Source organism: Phalacrocorax carbo, chromosome 18 (assembly GCF_963921805.1).
Source record: "Phalacrocorax carbo chromosome 18, bPhaCar2.1, whole genome shotgun sequence".
NCBI classification, from domain to species: Eukaryota; Metazoa; Chordata; class Aves; order Suliformes; family Phalacrocoracidae; genus Phalacrocorax; species Phalacrocorax carbo.
Window position 1 is genome coordinate 6302167 of NC_087530.1, and position 15751 is coordinate 6317917.

A 15751-nucleotide genomic window follows, 5' to 3' on the forward strand; every position below is an offset into this window, starting at 1 on the left:
TCGGGAGGCGGAAGGGGGGGGGGGGGTTATGCTCAGCGGGGGTCCCGCCAAGCCCTTCCGTGGCTGGAGGGGGTGGTCCTGCCTGGAGGGCTGATGGGCAGCGGGAGGATGGGGAGAGGGGGGAGCTCGCAGCCTGGAGCAAGGCTGAGCTCAGGGCCGGGGGTGACCTTGATGGGACACCAACACCTTCAAGGGTAGAAGCATCTTCCAATTCCTGGCTGCCCCCAGGTGGAGGCAGGTCCTCTCACCCCAGGATCCTCAGGGCTCTTGTGAGCCTTCGTTCACTTCCTGCAAAGCACACATGGACACCAAGTTCCATCCCTTCAAAAATCCCACAGATTCAACCTACAGCGGGTTTGCGGCACAGCCAGGAAACCATGCAAGCACTAAAAGCGGTGGCACTCAGCTCTTTTCCACCTCAAAACCATACAGGGTTTTATGCTTCTACAAAAGCTCTCTGTGTATGAACACACATTCATTAGCTGTACTGATGCACATGATAAATACAGTTTTCTTCCCACCTATGTTGCAATGAAGGCCTCGCTAGAGCTGCCCAGGCATGCCTGGACTTCTGTGGTAGCAGCCAAGGAGGGAAAAAAACCTGTACGTGGATACAGCAAAAGCTGTCTGCAAAGCTGCAGAGGGCACAACATAAAACACACCAGGTAGTTGCAAAGGGGATGAGGGGCACAGCTGGTGCAACACTGATCTCCGCACCTTTTTTGTTCTTTACCATTAAAGGGTTGCCTGACACTTCCCCAGGGATACATTCCCCAGGTAGATGTTTCTAAAACGCACAGTCCGCTATTACCCAGCCTTCCACAACGGAGCTCATTAAAGCAGAAGAGTATAAAAACGCTGCCACCACGTCCCAGCTCAGGCACCCAGCAGCGGCACACCCCGGGGATGAACAGGAGTAACGGCACTGAGCAACAGGGGATTCGCAGCACATGGGCTGCAAGAACTCCATGAGGCTCATGTCTCCTCCCCAGCATCCCTCCCAGTCACTCCCAATATTTGCAGGGCTTTTAGAGACCAAGTCCCCACCTGTGACTCAGGCATAGGCCTCAGCAGATTTAAGTTTGATCCCCAAATCTGCTGCAAAATGCCCTGTGTGGCCCCATCCTTTGCTGCCCATCAGCAAAACACCAATTTTTTCAGTAATTCCCTTCATCTGTGGTCCCTGGGCTGCAACCGTGTTGCAGCAGGGGTGTCCTGCTGGGTGCAGAGCACAACCTGTCCCACACGCGGCTGGGGAGATCAGCAAGGTTCCCAACCTTCCCCGCACAGCACAGGCATTTTAGCACAAGCTCTGCTGATGCAAAACTGATGTTAAAGGGATTTAATTCTATTTAAAACTCTACCCTGCCTCCACCATGGGGAACATTGAAGAGAGAGCTCAGATCACACAGCTGAGAGGAGAAAAGTAATCGGAAACTGTGCCAGTCAGTTTCTCTTCCTAATTATTAGCTTTAACCCTATTATTGCTCAAATAACATCACTCATGGCATTTTCTGGGATGCAGTGACATTTCTAGAGCCAGAAAAACACAGACCCAGCCCAGAGAGACGCCTGGGGTGAGCAGGATTGAAATCTGAACAGTGACTGGGGCACAAAACACCCTGGGAAGGAGCCAGGGTTCTTTGCTCAGAGAGGAAAAACAAATGCAGAGCCAGCCCTTGAGAGCAGGTTTGCTTTGCAAATCCCCCCATTCCTCTTCTGAGGAAGACCTCTGCAGCCCAGGCAGCACTCGCACCTCCCCGCTGCCGGCGACTGCAGCCCAAGCTTGCAGCCTGCCCAGCCCTGGCCCAGGGCTGGCTTTTTCATTAAGCGACTGCGCGTGCTGCGTGCGGTGCATCCGCCGTCTGTTCACCATATTGCAATGCGCTGCCATGGAAATGATCATTCCCTGGGCGATAGTTGCTGTCGCTGCCACGGTCGGAGCAGGGACTTGCTTATAGGGAAGCCGCTGCCTCTCCTGCCACGCCAGCGCCGGAGGTTGAGATGGGATCTGAGGACACTCCATGCTCTGACTGCAAAAGCTGGCTGCGTGGGCTGCGCAGCCGAGCCTGTGTCTGCGGAAAGCTTTTCCTTCCTCGGGTATTTACTTAAAAGTGTTTAATAAAACCACTGAGCTCTTTTTCCTCAGGACACAGCAAACGTGTCAGGCTCAGCCACGCAGCCTTTGTTCCACGTGGGCTCACCACGCTGTGAGCATTTAATAAAGCATTCTTAGGCGCCATCATGGGGGTTTTCCCCAACGCGCCCTTGTTGATTTAATTGTCGGGATTACTGTCACCTTGGGGGACCAGCGCTGCGTGCAAGCAGTGAAGTTCGGTCCCCCCCGCTCTAGGGCGTTCGCTTGCTTTGCTTCATTGCAAAAGGTCTTTTCTTTCCTCCCTTCCTTGCCCCTGCTGACGTGTTCAGATGTGGTATAACACAGCCAAAGCACAGCACCCTCCCGGCACCACCTCAGGCATGGCTGGAGCCATGAGTGGGGCTGAAAATTGGGAATAGGGTAGTATCCAGTATCCCACACTTGTACTCTTGGATGTGGATGGATGCAGGAGCTGCCCTGGGAAGGGGAGGAGAAAGGCAGGGGATGGGCTGACCTGAGCTGAGCTCAGCCCATTCCGTGCCTTCCTCCTCCCCTTCCCAGGGCTGGATGAGGCCCCACACAGGGTCCATTCATGCTTCAGGCTTCACCAACCCCCTTTTTCCTACTGCATCGCTAAAGCCACGCACCCATCCGTTACTGCCATCTTTGTGGCCAATGTTACCCCCAGACCTGTGAGCTTGTGAACATCCCCCTTCCACATCCACTCATGCAAAAGCAGATTAAGAAAGTGCTCCAAAAACAACCCGACCATGCAAGCAAGGAATCTGGCGCTGAAGACAGCAGCGGCAAAGGCAAACAGCTTCGCTGGGCAGTGAACTCACGGAGCTGAGCACACACAGCCGTACTTTGTGCTTTTTTGTGAAAAAGCCAAGTTTTGTTAAGAACTTTCTTGTGTCAAAGCAGGGAGGTAGCACGGCGGTGGTGAAGCCTCAAAGCTTAGGATGGGCAAGGAACATGCAAACGCACACGAGATTAATTATATAAACTACAAGACTAGTGGGTATTTTTACATTAATGCTTAACTGATGTGACTCAATCAGAAAAAGAGCCAAAGAAATTACTGGCATCAGCACTGGCTGCTCCACCAGAAAAGCCGTGGTCACTGCTGGCACGCAGAGCCACCAAAACAGTTGTTTTTCAAAGGGTTTTGAAAAAAAAAAAAATGCCAGTCAAGCGAGTTCAACATCCTGGCACAACAGCCACAAAGGGGAATGCAGGAATGCATCGGCTGGTCGTGGGGACATCCTCGGCCATGGCCGGGCTTCTCAGGCATCACCCTAGTCTCAGATTACAACGATTTTACACAGCTGTATGATTTCAAGACTGCTGGCAGCTTTAAATGGGACTCCACAGCTTCACGCTCATCAACCAGTGCTTTTCTGAAGCTCTTCTAAAGCTTGACAAGATACAAGCCATGCTGCTCCTGCTTCGCCCCTGGCTTCACTGCGGGCCACAGCAAACACCAAGCGCTGGCAGTTACCGTGGTCGCTCTTTAGTTGTATAGAGGTCAGTTATCAAAAGTAAGAAAGCGTAAAAAAAAAATAATCAAGATTTATGACCAAAAACACACCGAGGCTCGAACTATAGCAGCTCTACTGGCTGTCAGCGTTACAAATTAATGTCAGCTAGCACGGCATTTCAGCGCCAATACATAGCGTGGCTTTAGAGGAAACGCAACGGAAACCAAACATACCAGGTTTTTGGGTAAATGGCGGTGGGAATGGTGCCCTGCAGGCTCTTTCCTCAGGAAACAGAGTTGCAGATGTTGAAATGATGGCTAAATGCAGAGGAAGGTCTGGAAATGAGTACAACTGTGCCAAGGCTGCAGGTAAGAGCTGTCCTTCCAGACTTGACGTGCAGCCGATGCGCTGAGTGTTACAATTTGCTACGCTATTAATTTCTCTGTTAAATTCTAGTATTTTTTTTAAAGACTATATTCTCCTCACAGCCTCTGGGCTGTAATTGTTATGCTAATGTGGGAACCTGGAAAGGGTGGCTGTGGGGAAGCAGCTGTTCTCCCAGTTGCCTGCCTTGGGGAGCCAGCACTTGGCAGAGACACAGCCAAGCAGGAGGTGGTGTTGCGATCTTCCTTTGTGGCACATCACAAATCACAGCTGGCAACTGGGAAGCCACCTTCTTTTTCTGCTCCTGCCACACTCACCTTGCAGTGCAGGACCTGCAGAGCTCAGCTCAGCTGCCTTCAGCCTTCAGACAAGGCTCGATACCAGAAGCAGGCAGCGCTTTTGTTCAGGGACAGAAATTAAAAGACTCCTTGTAACATCAACCAAGCAAGCGCTGTGCAGTGGTGTGTGGTGAGATAAGATCACAGTTGCAGAGGCAGCAGCAGCTTTTTGCAGCGAAGATGCCCCACAGCATCCACCAGTGCCATCAGGGCTGAAAGAGGGGTTGGAGAGGCTGCCCGTCACCCTGTGAGTGATGCACTGTACAAGGTTACTTGAGCACCGTTCACCAGTTCTGCTGCACAGCTTTAGCAGGTGATTTTACTCAGAAAAAAACCCAAACCAACTCTCTGAGAGAAGTGCCCCTAAGCCTGCAAGACTGGGGTTTGGAGCAGAACAAAGATTTTTAAAAAATGTAATATATATACACAAGAACCTTCACGCTAAAGGGAAGGTACACAGCTGCCAGCTGTCTGCTGTCCTGCCCAGATCTTTGCTCTGAAGATATCTCGGTGCCTCTGACCATTCGATGCTGAGCCGCGAGCACTCACAGCGGGCACAGGGGAACAGTTGCGGTGGTGGTTTTCACGCCACGAGCCAGACAGAAGTCAGCCTCTTTCAAAGATTACTCATGAGTCATATGAGATCGTCAGCCTCTCGGTGCGTGGAGTCTGTCTGCTGCACCCACCACCGCACCCGGGTGCTGCCACGGAGCAGCCCAAGCAGGTGGTCACTGCTGGCCTGGTCTAGGTTTAAGAGGAGATACAAGCCTCTCAAGCAAGCTTTGTAAGCAAACGGTGCTGTCAGCGGTGATGTCTGTCCACCCAAACCCCACCATGCAATTATTAAAAAACAAACACCCAAACAGAAACCCACAAAACCCAAAAAACATTCGAACATACAACACTCAACCTGTACCTACTTTTCAATTTTCATTGCCGTAAGAGGTTGAACATTTGCCTCCCACAAGGCTGCTCTGATTCATGGCAATACACAGGCATTGTGTGCTTGGTAAATCCCAGCAGATATTTCTGCTCAGTTTTTGCAACAACAGTTCAAACCCCAGCTTATCACGAACACAGATTAGGGCACACATGCACCAGCTTCATTTAAACACAGTACCTTTATGTTCCTCCTACAGAGCAGCCGAGCTCACTCAGAGTATCTACAAGGTTTAACAGTAAAACAAAAATGAGCCCCCAAACCAGGAATTATACATGCAATATACTTCACACAGAGATAAGCAAATGGAAAAAGACTGACTCGGGCGTTTAGTCCAGCTCACAGCCGAATAAGGGGTCGTTCCCTACAGTATATTTAGCAGTGATTTGTCCAGTCTAGTGTTGATTATATAAAACAACACAGAGCCGCCTCCATTTCACCAGGGAGATTGTTTGCAGCCAAACCCATCTCATTGGCAAAAAGTTTCTCCTAACATCTTGCCTTCCTCTTTCATTTCATCTTACCTCTCCACAGCTCAGGCCTTGAGCCACACTAATGGATTCCCCACCCATTTCTGCAGTTCCCCCCCTGTGCAGCCATTTTGTAGCATGCTACATCTTCTTGGCTCTCTTCAATCATGACTTAGGCTTACAGCTTTAATGCTTGTAATCTTCTGTCATTGCCCAATTCTCTCATCCTAGTCACTGCAGCTGTTCTTTGTAGCCCCTCCAATTTGGCTACTGCCTCCTGGTACGAGAGCCATCCCAAAACGAACAAGTTTGGCTTCTCCCAAGGGATGCAGACCAACACCTTCACAGCTGTGCCAGGTACGGGATTCCTTCTGACTACACAGAGCTCCTGCAGAACAAAGCGCCCAGGGCAGCTCAGGGGAAGAGGCAGCCGAGGCACTAACAACTGCTCTTCTGCGCTCTGCAGTAAGTGGTGGGTACGCGGGCATTCATAGGGCAACGGGCTGCCAATGGGATACCGTGCCACCCTACAAAAATGACTGAAGACCAGCACCTCAGAACAGAGTCCTCAGGACCAAAAAACCCCCTATTAATATATTGCCACAGGAGACCCACGTTGTTAACAGCTCCTTTCGTTAAGGATGCTGGATCCCCCCCACTTTGGTCCTCACCTATGCCACCTAACACCACAGCAACAGCCTCACCTTGCATGTCTTTTTTTTTTCTCCAGCACTACAAGAGCCATCTCATGCGTTATATCTCAGCCACCCCACTAAAATATTCCACAGGGGAAAAGAGTCACAAGAAAGCAGTGCCACCTGAGCTACATTACTTTTCCATGGATGAGAGGGGAGAGAAGGGGTGACATGCATTTGTTACTAGTTAAGACACAGAGAAGCCCTTCCTAACTGAGGACCCCAGTATCAGGATCAGCTGTGCCAATACAAGCTGTATTATTACCTCTTCCGTACAAAGCAATTTGTTTTTATTGACCATTCACTATACAGGGCACTCCAACACGCTCCTGCTCATTAGAGTCTGTCAGTCAAAAGGCAAAGTAAAAGCAAGATTTAAAGAGAAGGCAGCTCTTCGCAGTCATGAAGATAATCTTGCTCAAGCAAGAGCATTGACAGCAGGCAGCCTGGACTGCAACAAGGAGCAGCAGATGATCACGAAAGCTCCGAATGTCAGACACTAGAAGAAAATCCTTAAAGCAGGTAAAACAATTTACCTCCTCTGGACAGAAAAACACCTACAAACTTGCATCCAAACACAGCACATTAAGGAAAGCTTTGTCAGAGCTCTGGTTTTGTTTATTTGCCTCCCTATGTAAGTCTACCAGACAATCTCTGCTTGCAATAGACATTCAATCTAGGAGCTCTGTTGCAATTAGGGGCTTATTTTTTTTGTCTCTCCTTGGAGAAGATAGTCAGAAATCAAGATTTTTTTTTCCCCCCACATAACCTACGCTTAGTCTCAGTCTCAAGTGAGTCTTCCCAGAATTTAGTCCCAGTTTACACACCCCTCTCCTAACATTTCACCTTTCATTGCAGCCGAGCGAGTTTTTGGCTCAGTGCAGCTAATGCCACTGGAGGACTGTGCTCTTAGAACAGGGATGAGTTTGGCTGCTGTCACTTTAAGGGGAGATATTTTAAGGCCCAACATAAAAGAGAAAAAAGCAGAGGATGTTCAGTTTGAAGAAACTGAACATGAGAACTACCTGTATAAAATAGATATAGGCTACCCCAGTGCAACAAGCAGCCATCGCCTTCATCACATGAAGTTTGGTTTATTCTCCAGAAAGGTATTAGTAACTCCAAACCCATGTACTTTTTATAGTTTAGTTCCCTGGTAAAACACCACCCACCCAAAGGCTTGAGGCAATGCAGAACTGGCTGCTTGGGATTTGCAGGGTAGAAAACACAGGCTATTTTTGGCATTACCCCTCTGTGGTAGGATGAGAACTACAGGCTAAACTGTAAAAAACATCTTGAAGACCTAACATTTTGTGATGCAGGACATATGCTCTGAGGGGTGGGAGATTACCAGGAAGCACATTTGACAGAAATACTTTGCCCTCCTCATCCCTGCCAACCCAAGCAACTCGCAGAATTGAAACGCATGGTTAGAGCCTGACATCTCAGGAGGAGAACAACTACTTAAGTCCCAAATCACCCTCAATCCAGCCTAAAACAAACAGGTCAGGGATCTGCCCCTTTGAGATTATGTGGCCAGATCCACAAAGGATGTTAAAATACAGGTTCTACCCTCAATTTGTATCTGGTCACCAAGGTTCAAAGCACCAGCTCCTTGCCCTCCCTTGCATGGCAAGCTGACACCAAGCCCCGTGGCTCGAGGAGGCCACAAGGCCGGCGAGCAGCCGGCAGCCCTGGAGGGGCCTGCCTGCCCAGGACCGCCAGGCTGTGAGAAACAGGGCTAGAAACACGCTTCCATCCAGTCAAGACAGGCCACGGAAACTACGGCAGAAGATCAGCTAACAAAACTAAAAGAGGAACTAGGCACATACAAGCACGGCTGTAATACCTGGAGGTCTTTCAGCTCAAGGAAAGGCACGTCGGAGCGCTGCGCCGCGGCTCACCGACAGGAAAGCTTTTCCCATAGGTGACGGCTACACAAGACTGTTGAGAGTTGGCCCTGTACCCATAAGGCATATGTTAAAGGCTGCAAATGGAAGTTCAGCTTGGGGAAATGCAGGCTGTGGAATCAAGAGGCCAGCTTAGTTGCCAGAAGTTCAGAAGCAGAAAATGGAGATGCATTAAATTTCATTCTGGTCAGTCTTTATTTTACATGTTTGCATCACAGCAGAGAAATCAAGTTACACAGACGATCCTGATTTGTATCCACCTTGCTTATCTTCAAATCCTGGTGTCTATTCTTTTAATAAAGTTTAAAAAAATACTGAAAAAATCCATTTGTACATCTGAACACAAACTAAGGAATAGGATATTTACAGGTTGCCAAAAACTCTGGAACTGGACCTTGCTGTACACAGGAAAGTCTTTGAGTTCTTCTGGAGGTCGTTTACTAAATGAATTCAAAGCTACATTGTACAAGGTGCCCTAAAGCTGCTTAATGACACAAGAGGATCTAGAATTAATTATTAATAGTTCCTAAAGGGAAAGGGAAGCTATTTAGACCCATACTCTGTTTTGATAGAACAGGTACCAGATCAACGCTCCAGTATCCTAGCTACAAGACAAAGTGCTTCTGATAATGCGGAGGTCAGGCTCTACTTTATTACACAGAGAGCAGAATGCTGAGTGGAATCCCACAGGGAAATATTTATTAAGAATTATCCTTTCTATAGGATTGCTGCAGTCAAACATAAATGGGTTCTTGAGCCTACAAGGAGTGACTCTTCTCAGCCACTTGCTTCCTATACCATTACTTTACACATAAAAGAACATCTCTATTTTTCTTAAATCCTGTTCCAGCCACTTGCAAGTACATATCATGCAGAGTTCTTACAGGATCATTGCTATATCCACGTGAGAAACTACAAGCGGGGAAAATACACAGCTTCCCAATATTGCTAAGTAAAAGTGATTAATAAGCCCAAACCAGCATCATTCCCAGCGGCGACAAGAAAAGCCACATTAATCCAATTTAGAACAATGTTTTCCAGCAAATCAACCCCAGGGAACACAAAGAAACATTGGTGAAGCACCTCTGGACAGTGCCATCTCAGCTTTCATGAAACATTCAGGTTACCGAAGTTACACACAAGGTCACAGGTTTTAGACAGTTTTAAGTCCCATTACACTTCAAATATCACTGCATCTTCCACCTACGCAGACCACAACTCCATGCTCTTTGTAAAAAGGTGAAGGATGGGGAAACGTTTTATGACTGAAGTGGAGAACGTAACACAGAATCAATAAAACACATTTTCTTTAAAGTATTAGTCGTCTGTTAGCTATCATGACAGGTCAAACTGAAGGAGACAAACCAGGTAGACTGAAGGAGGAAGGATTTCCTTCCCTTCAATACCTGCCCTACTACCAGATTGGTTTTTTTTAATAAGCTAAGCAACTTCAGTTCTCAGAGCTCAACAGAACATACAAATACCCAATATTTGCTTCAAATGCAGCTGGGCAGTTTTCAAACTGACAACAAAAAACCTCCTTTCTTGTCAATTTGATTGTCACTGGCCAGGCTGCATCTCTCTTCTTTAAGAGGAGAATACTGTAAAAAAAAAAAAAAAAGACTTGACACACAAAAAGATCTTCCATCGGACTTTCACCAAGTGTGCACACTGGAGTGATAGGACGTGCCCTTTCATGGCCAGGAGGAGTGTTACAGTGCTTAAGAATACATGGTAGATGCACACTCATGCTAGAAAGAGTCCACTTAGCTTAGAAAAATACATCTTCCACGTTACTAGCTCCAAGACAAAATACTGCAATGCAGCAATTTTTTACAACATGCTCCCAGGGTATGCCAGCATGGAAATCCAGGAACAGGGCACTCAGCTGGAGAGAAACACTGAACAATGCACTGCACAGATCATGACATGCTGAGTTAGATGACAACATGAAAGAGCATCTTAATAGGACAGCATGTGGCTTCAACTCAAACTGCTACATTTTGAGCAAGCAGCAGCAATGTTCCAGATGACCCCATTATGTCTTGCTTTCTTTTAGTAAGTCTCTTGATGAACCATCAAGGAAAACGTTTTTCAAGCCTGAAAAAAAAATGCAAGTCTGGCACTTGCACTGCAAGGAGGTTTCCTCTGGAAGACAGCTTGCTGAGCAGTTACAGCAGAAAAGAGGAGTGCATCAGTGGCATTTGCATGTCATTATCAATAGGGATTTATTGGGGCGTAACCTGCATCACAACTGAACACTGAACCAACCTCATTTTTGTCTGCAGAGGGTGCAGAGTGCTCCACTGCAGCAACATACACGGATGCATTCAAAGCCTGCTTTTCCAGGACTCCTGTCATTATACTACTACGTACCCGCAGGGTGATTGTTTTCGTTGCTCACGACAGTACAAGGCAAAGCCAGGAAAGTAAGGCTGTATCCCAAAACAATCTGTAAGCCACAAGCAGCTCTTCTATTTTCCCTCCCCATAAAAGACAGCTTCCTACCGATAGACAACTGTGAGCGTCTGAGAGGCAAGCACTGCTATTACCCTGCCTGGTGAGCTCCAAGCTGCCACTTTTCACTAGCAAGAGAGAGTCATGCACTTGCCAGTCATGCAGGCGTGGGTTTGCCTTGGGAGGAAGGGGGAGGGGGCAGCCCTCCCGTTGATGCTTTGCGGTGCAGCGCACACTGTGCTGCCGAGAAGCACAGCTGCAGCCATCCTCTCCATCTTCCAACATCCCAGCCACCATCTAATCCATCATACAACTCATTTTTCAACCTGCTGTGAGGAATTCCACCAGAGAAAGTGGAAATTTACTTTGGTAATGGCTGCAGTAAGAAGCTTCTATCACTCTGGTTTCTGACTTGTACACCCACATTCATTTTCTTTACTAATGCTTAGGTCTGACTACTTACTGTTGTGCTGCTGGTCAGCATCCTGCGTTAAGTGCCAGCTGATGTTGGTTGTAGAGCTGACTGCTGAAGCTCAAGTCTGAACTTGAAAACAGCTCTTCTAAAAACACTTTCGGAGTACTGCCATGGCTTTTCATGCCAAGACAAAAAATAGTCACCCATTTTTTGGCCTTTGACTAGCAAGCCAGGGACTTGGCAGATGAACCTACACCATGCGCAACTTTCGCAAAAAAGTGCATATAAAAAAGAAACCTGAGACTAAGGTAAAAGCATTCGCCAAATCAGCGGCTCCACTGATGCTGAGGTATGGAATAGGCAGCTGTTTGGAACCAGCTCAGCCCATGCTGGGATCCCAGCACAGCCCCTCGTGTTGAGTGGATCACCACACCCATCAGGATTTCACAACTCATTCACAGAAGGTATTAACAGGTTCTAGGACAGCATCATGTCTGGATTAACACCGTTACTGCGCTTCCGCTCCTGACAGTGGGTCCTTCACATACTTCAGTGTCAACAGCCTTCAAGTCTCCAGTGGGCTACTCTGAACAAAGTTTATGGCCTGTTTGAGTAGCCCTTTGGATGCAGACAGTGACATTTCCACAGGGACAGAGTAACCATGCAAGGAGTGAGAGGATGAGTTTTTCAGGTATCGTATTTAAGTGTATGATGAGCTGGGACTGCTTATGTTTGTTTATAGTCCAATTTCTTACACCTCAGCTATTTAATATGCAGAAGACTTCTTCATACAGAAGGTCTAAAAGGGCTCATAGCTCACCTCACAGCCTTTCTAGTTACGTAGGCCTTTCTGTTTTCACTAAAACTGTATCTTTGCAAAACAATGACAGCAAAAGTCAAACCACCACTGCTGCTATTACTATGCAGTTACAGCTGGGGAGAAAAACATAGAAGAGGACTCTGTGCCCAGAGAAGGCGGCTATTCTTGTGCTCTATCAGATGAGAAAGCAGTTCCAGGTATCAAAGCAGGTAGATTCATTTCTACCATTTCTACAATGCATAGAACCAACACCTGGGAAAAGGAGTGGCAAGAAGACAATACTGCTCTCCAAACAGCAAGTCTTGGTACATTCTGCTCATTTAAGATCTCTACAATCCCTGTTCAAGGCTGAGGAACAGATGGTTCAAGGTTCCAGAGAAAGTCTCCCTTCTGAGATTAAGGAATAGAAAAACCTAGTGCTCTAACAGTCCTCTAATAAATTGTGCACCAGAGATGTAGTCCCTTCAGTCAAAAAAAGCAATTCCTAAGTGAGTTCATGAAAGATGCCGGCATATCCGAGCTCTGTGATGATGACTATCCCTGTCACCCCGACAGAAGCACTTTGCTCAACAGCACCGTATGTCAATGTCTCTACATGACTATTAAGGCTGCAGTAGGTCAGTGAGTTATACTTTATTTATTTTTCTTAAAGCTTATCCTCATTACATCAGTGAGCCACTTCCATCCTCCCCCAAGTTAACAACCATTTGCTATGCCTCACTACTACAGCTATGGGCACCAGCTCACCTTACTAACAATAGCAGAGTACTACAGATACAATGCACGTGGCTCTAAAGGCTCCACTGCAAGTTGGCAGCTAATAGTTAAGACTTGGTATTCTCCTGCATTAAGTGTTCTGGTCCTAATCTTCTCCTTTCCTGACAAAAACCATTTAGGACTGGAAGCTGCAGTTACCTGGTTTTGGCAGCAATACCATTTTGACCAGTTCAGCCCATCTCAAACAGCAATCATCATTAATCCTACATAGCCAAAGAGGTACAATTAACCACCCAGAGAGGCTCAGGATGATGGCATACCAGAGGTTTATGCTGCAGTACATCTGCTAGACACATTTCCACTGGAGATTCTGGTACTGTTTATACTGTGCCAGAAAGGAGTGTCTTTTGGAAATATTTTACCTTGAAAATACTTTATGAAGCAGACCAAAGTGCTCTGGGTCACAGCTTGAAATTAAGTGTTTAAGATAGCATGGCAGACCCCTAAAAAGCAAGCACCAGTCTTACACCTCTTGTGTACTTCTTGTCAGGTGGGGTGAGAATCAAGAGCAACTCCATGAACAGTGGAGGGTTTACATTAATGCTTTTGCACTATGGGCTAGTGCTTTTAATGGAGAACAGCCACTTGCTTCCTATACAGCAATACATTTGAAAACCTGGCACATTCGAGTGGATACCTGCATGGATAAGATACTTATTAACTTTCCCACTGATGTGAGTGGTGGCAGAAGTCGTCCAACCCAATATCCCATTTAGTCTCTCAAATAACTGCAGTTGTTTCCATTAATTTGCTTTGCAATGTTTTGTCCAAGCTAAAATGAGAGTTTATGTAAAAAGAAAAAAGAATACTTACATCTCATCTTCTTTTCCCACCTTCTGACACGCTTTGTAATTCCCAGCATACATGTTACATAGCAAATGTGTGTATATATATGCGCATTATATAAAATATATAGTTTACGTACACGCTAAAGATCTCTCTTCACATTAGTATTACACATTCTGAAGAATGCAGCTGCAAACAATTCAGAATACCTAACCAATCCAGAAAGGGGAAAAAAAAAGAATAAGCTACCCAAAATCCCTAGGAAAGCTTTGCACTCCTTGCAGGTACCAAGAGATCCCATTTTCTTATGATCAGAGGAATAGTTGTATGTCTGCACTGCTTTGCTCCCCCTAGACACACCCCGCTCTGCAGTTTCAGTGTTGGGAAGTGCTAGTTGCTCCCTTTCCACTGAGAGTAATAATAAATTAAAAAAAAGTTTCTCTGAAAGTGCTGCCTTAGTCCAGTCCATCATGCCGTGCTTTCCCACTCGCCCCGGGGCTCTGCTGAACCATTCACCACTTTCTTGACCTTCTTCATGCCCTCCATTACTCCAGAAGTCGTCACCCTGCAAGAGAAGGGAGAAACATGAGAGATCTGAGCTTGAACTGTAACATCCGTTTCACCAGTAGCCCAGGCTTGTGTTCCTGGGCACCTCAAATAATGCTTCAAGTGTCTCATTACCAAGACCTAGCAGTCTCCATGTTTGGTCTTTTCTATTGCTACCATTTGCAGGCCAGGTACCATCCGGGACACAACACTGATGGGCGGTAGAAGCAAGGCTGTTGTACTTGAGAGCCTCAAGGGCCTCCCCATCTATCATTAAACCAAATGAGCAAATAATATTTGCACATACTTGAAAGATATCAGGGTGGTTAAATGGTTAAAACAGATGTTTATTTGCTAAAGCTTGAGCAGCTTGCTTAAACATTTGTCTATACAGCTGAACACCCATAATCTATGCATTAAATACTTTCTTTTGCATTTGCAATGCTTTTAATAGGTAGACCATATTATACAAATGCACATGCAGTGGACAGTACCCCAAATGAACCTTATTAGCTTAATGCACACCATCTCCTGTTAATAGCAAAATTACTCAACGAGCAGCAACAAAACAGACGACAGAGGTCATCCTTTCTATACCATCCAAGTCTGGATCTGTCATGGCAATCTGACCATTGAACTATAAAGCCTTATAATACCATTCAAACATTAGGCAGACTGAACTGTTTATCTAGCCAGAACAGCACTGCTCCTCTCAGAGCTACCTTGGCTATCCAACAAGCTTTTCAGCCTGGTAGCTTTCTCTGTTGCTATACAAAACAGGCTATTTGCATGCACAAGACATCTGCTTTATTCTTTTGCACAATGTTATTCTCATTCCATACAGGTATTTTTTTTCCCCACAAATGTGCTACAGAGGTTATTTCGGATGCTGACAGTAAGAGTGCCAATAGCTCAATGCATTCACAAGGGATGCCTGGAAGCATACATAAAACTGTCCTGTTCAAAAGATGCTGCTGTCAGTCTTTGTGTACTTTCACCTGCTGTTTGCCAGGTAAGAATACTTTATTTGATCAGACTACCCAACAGCATTTTCACAGTATCACCCAAGAAAAGAAATAGTCTTCAGATACATTCTTGTGATAATGCCCTTAGTTCCATGTTAGGTATCAACTTCTGTACATGTAAAAATGATTTACTCAAAGTGGTGTGTTCAGCTTCTCTCTAGCTGTGGCAGTACAGGGATCGTCAGTGGTTCAGACACTTTAGAGTGGGCCTAGATGAGCTTGTGTTTAAGGGAATAGGGAAGGGTCAGAAGAATACAGATCAAATAGCAACTTTATTCCCTACTGAAATAAAAAAAGGGGGGGGGGGGGGAATAAGCAGGTTGCTTAAAGGAGAAAGATGGAATTAGTAAGCAGTAAACATTTGCCTGGAAGAAAATCACATCAAGCTTATCAGCCCAGAGAACATGTAGATCTCCTAAGTTCTCCCTGTTGACAAAGGTTTTCCCACAGTCACAGAGGAAAAAATCTGGGGAAACATGAGCTAGACAAAACCATCAGAGTAGATGCATAACTAATTGGAAAAGCATGCATTGAGATGTACTTAATGGTTTCCTGTCAAAAATGAGAGAACATTGAGTGTAGTTCCAGAGAGGTCTGTCCTGGGTTCAC

The 15751-nt window shown here is 46.4% G+C and overlaps 1 protein-coding gene across 2 annotated transcripts in view; it reads right to left on the reverse strand.

The window, feature by feature from the left end:
- Positions 1–8483: 8483 nt before the first annotated feature.
- Positions 8484–15751, reverse strand: part of GPR107 (G protein-coupled receptor 107) — a 40137-nt gene continuing 32869 nt past the window's right edge. For both annotated transcript variants that reach the window (XM_064469070.1, XM_064469071.1), the window contains one exon: positions 8484–14136. In XM_064469070.1, coding sequence (XP_064325140.1) covers positions 14040–14136 — 97 coding nt within the window. In that variant the 3' untranslated portion in view covers positions 8484–14039. The remainder of the gene's footprint in view (positions 14137–15751) is intronic.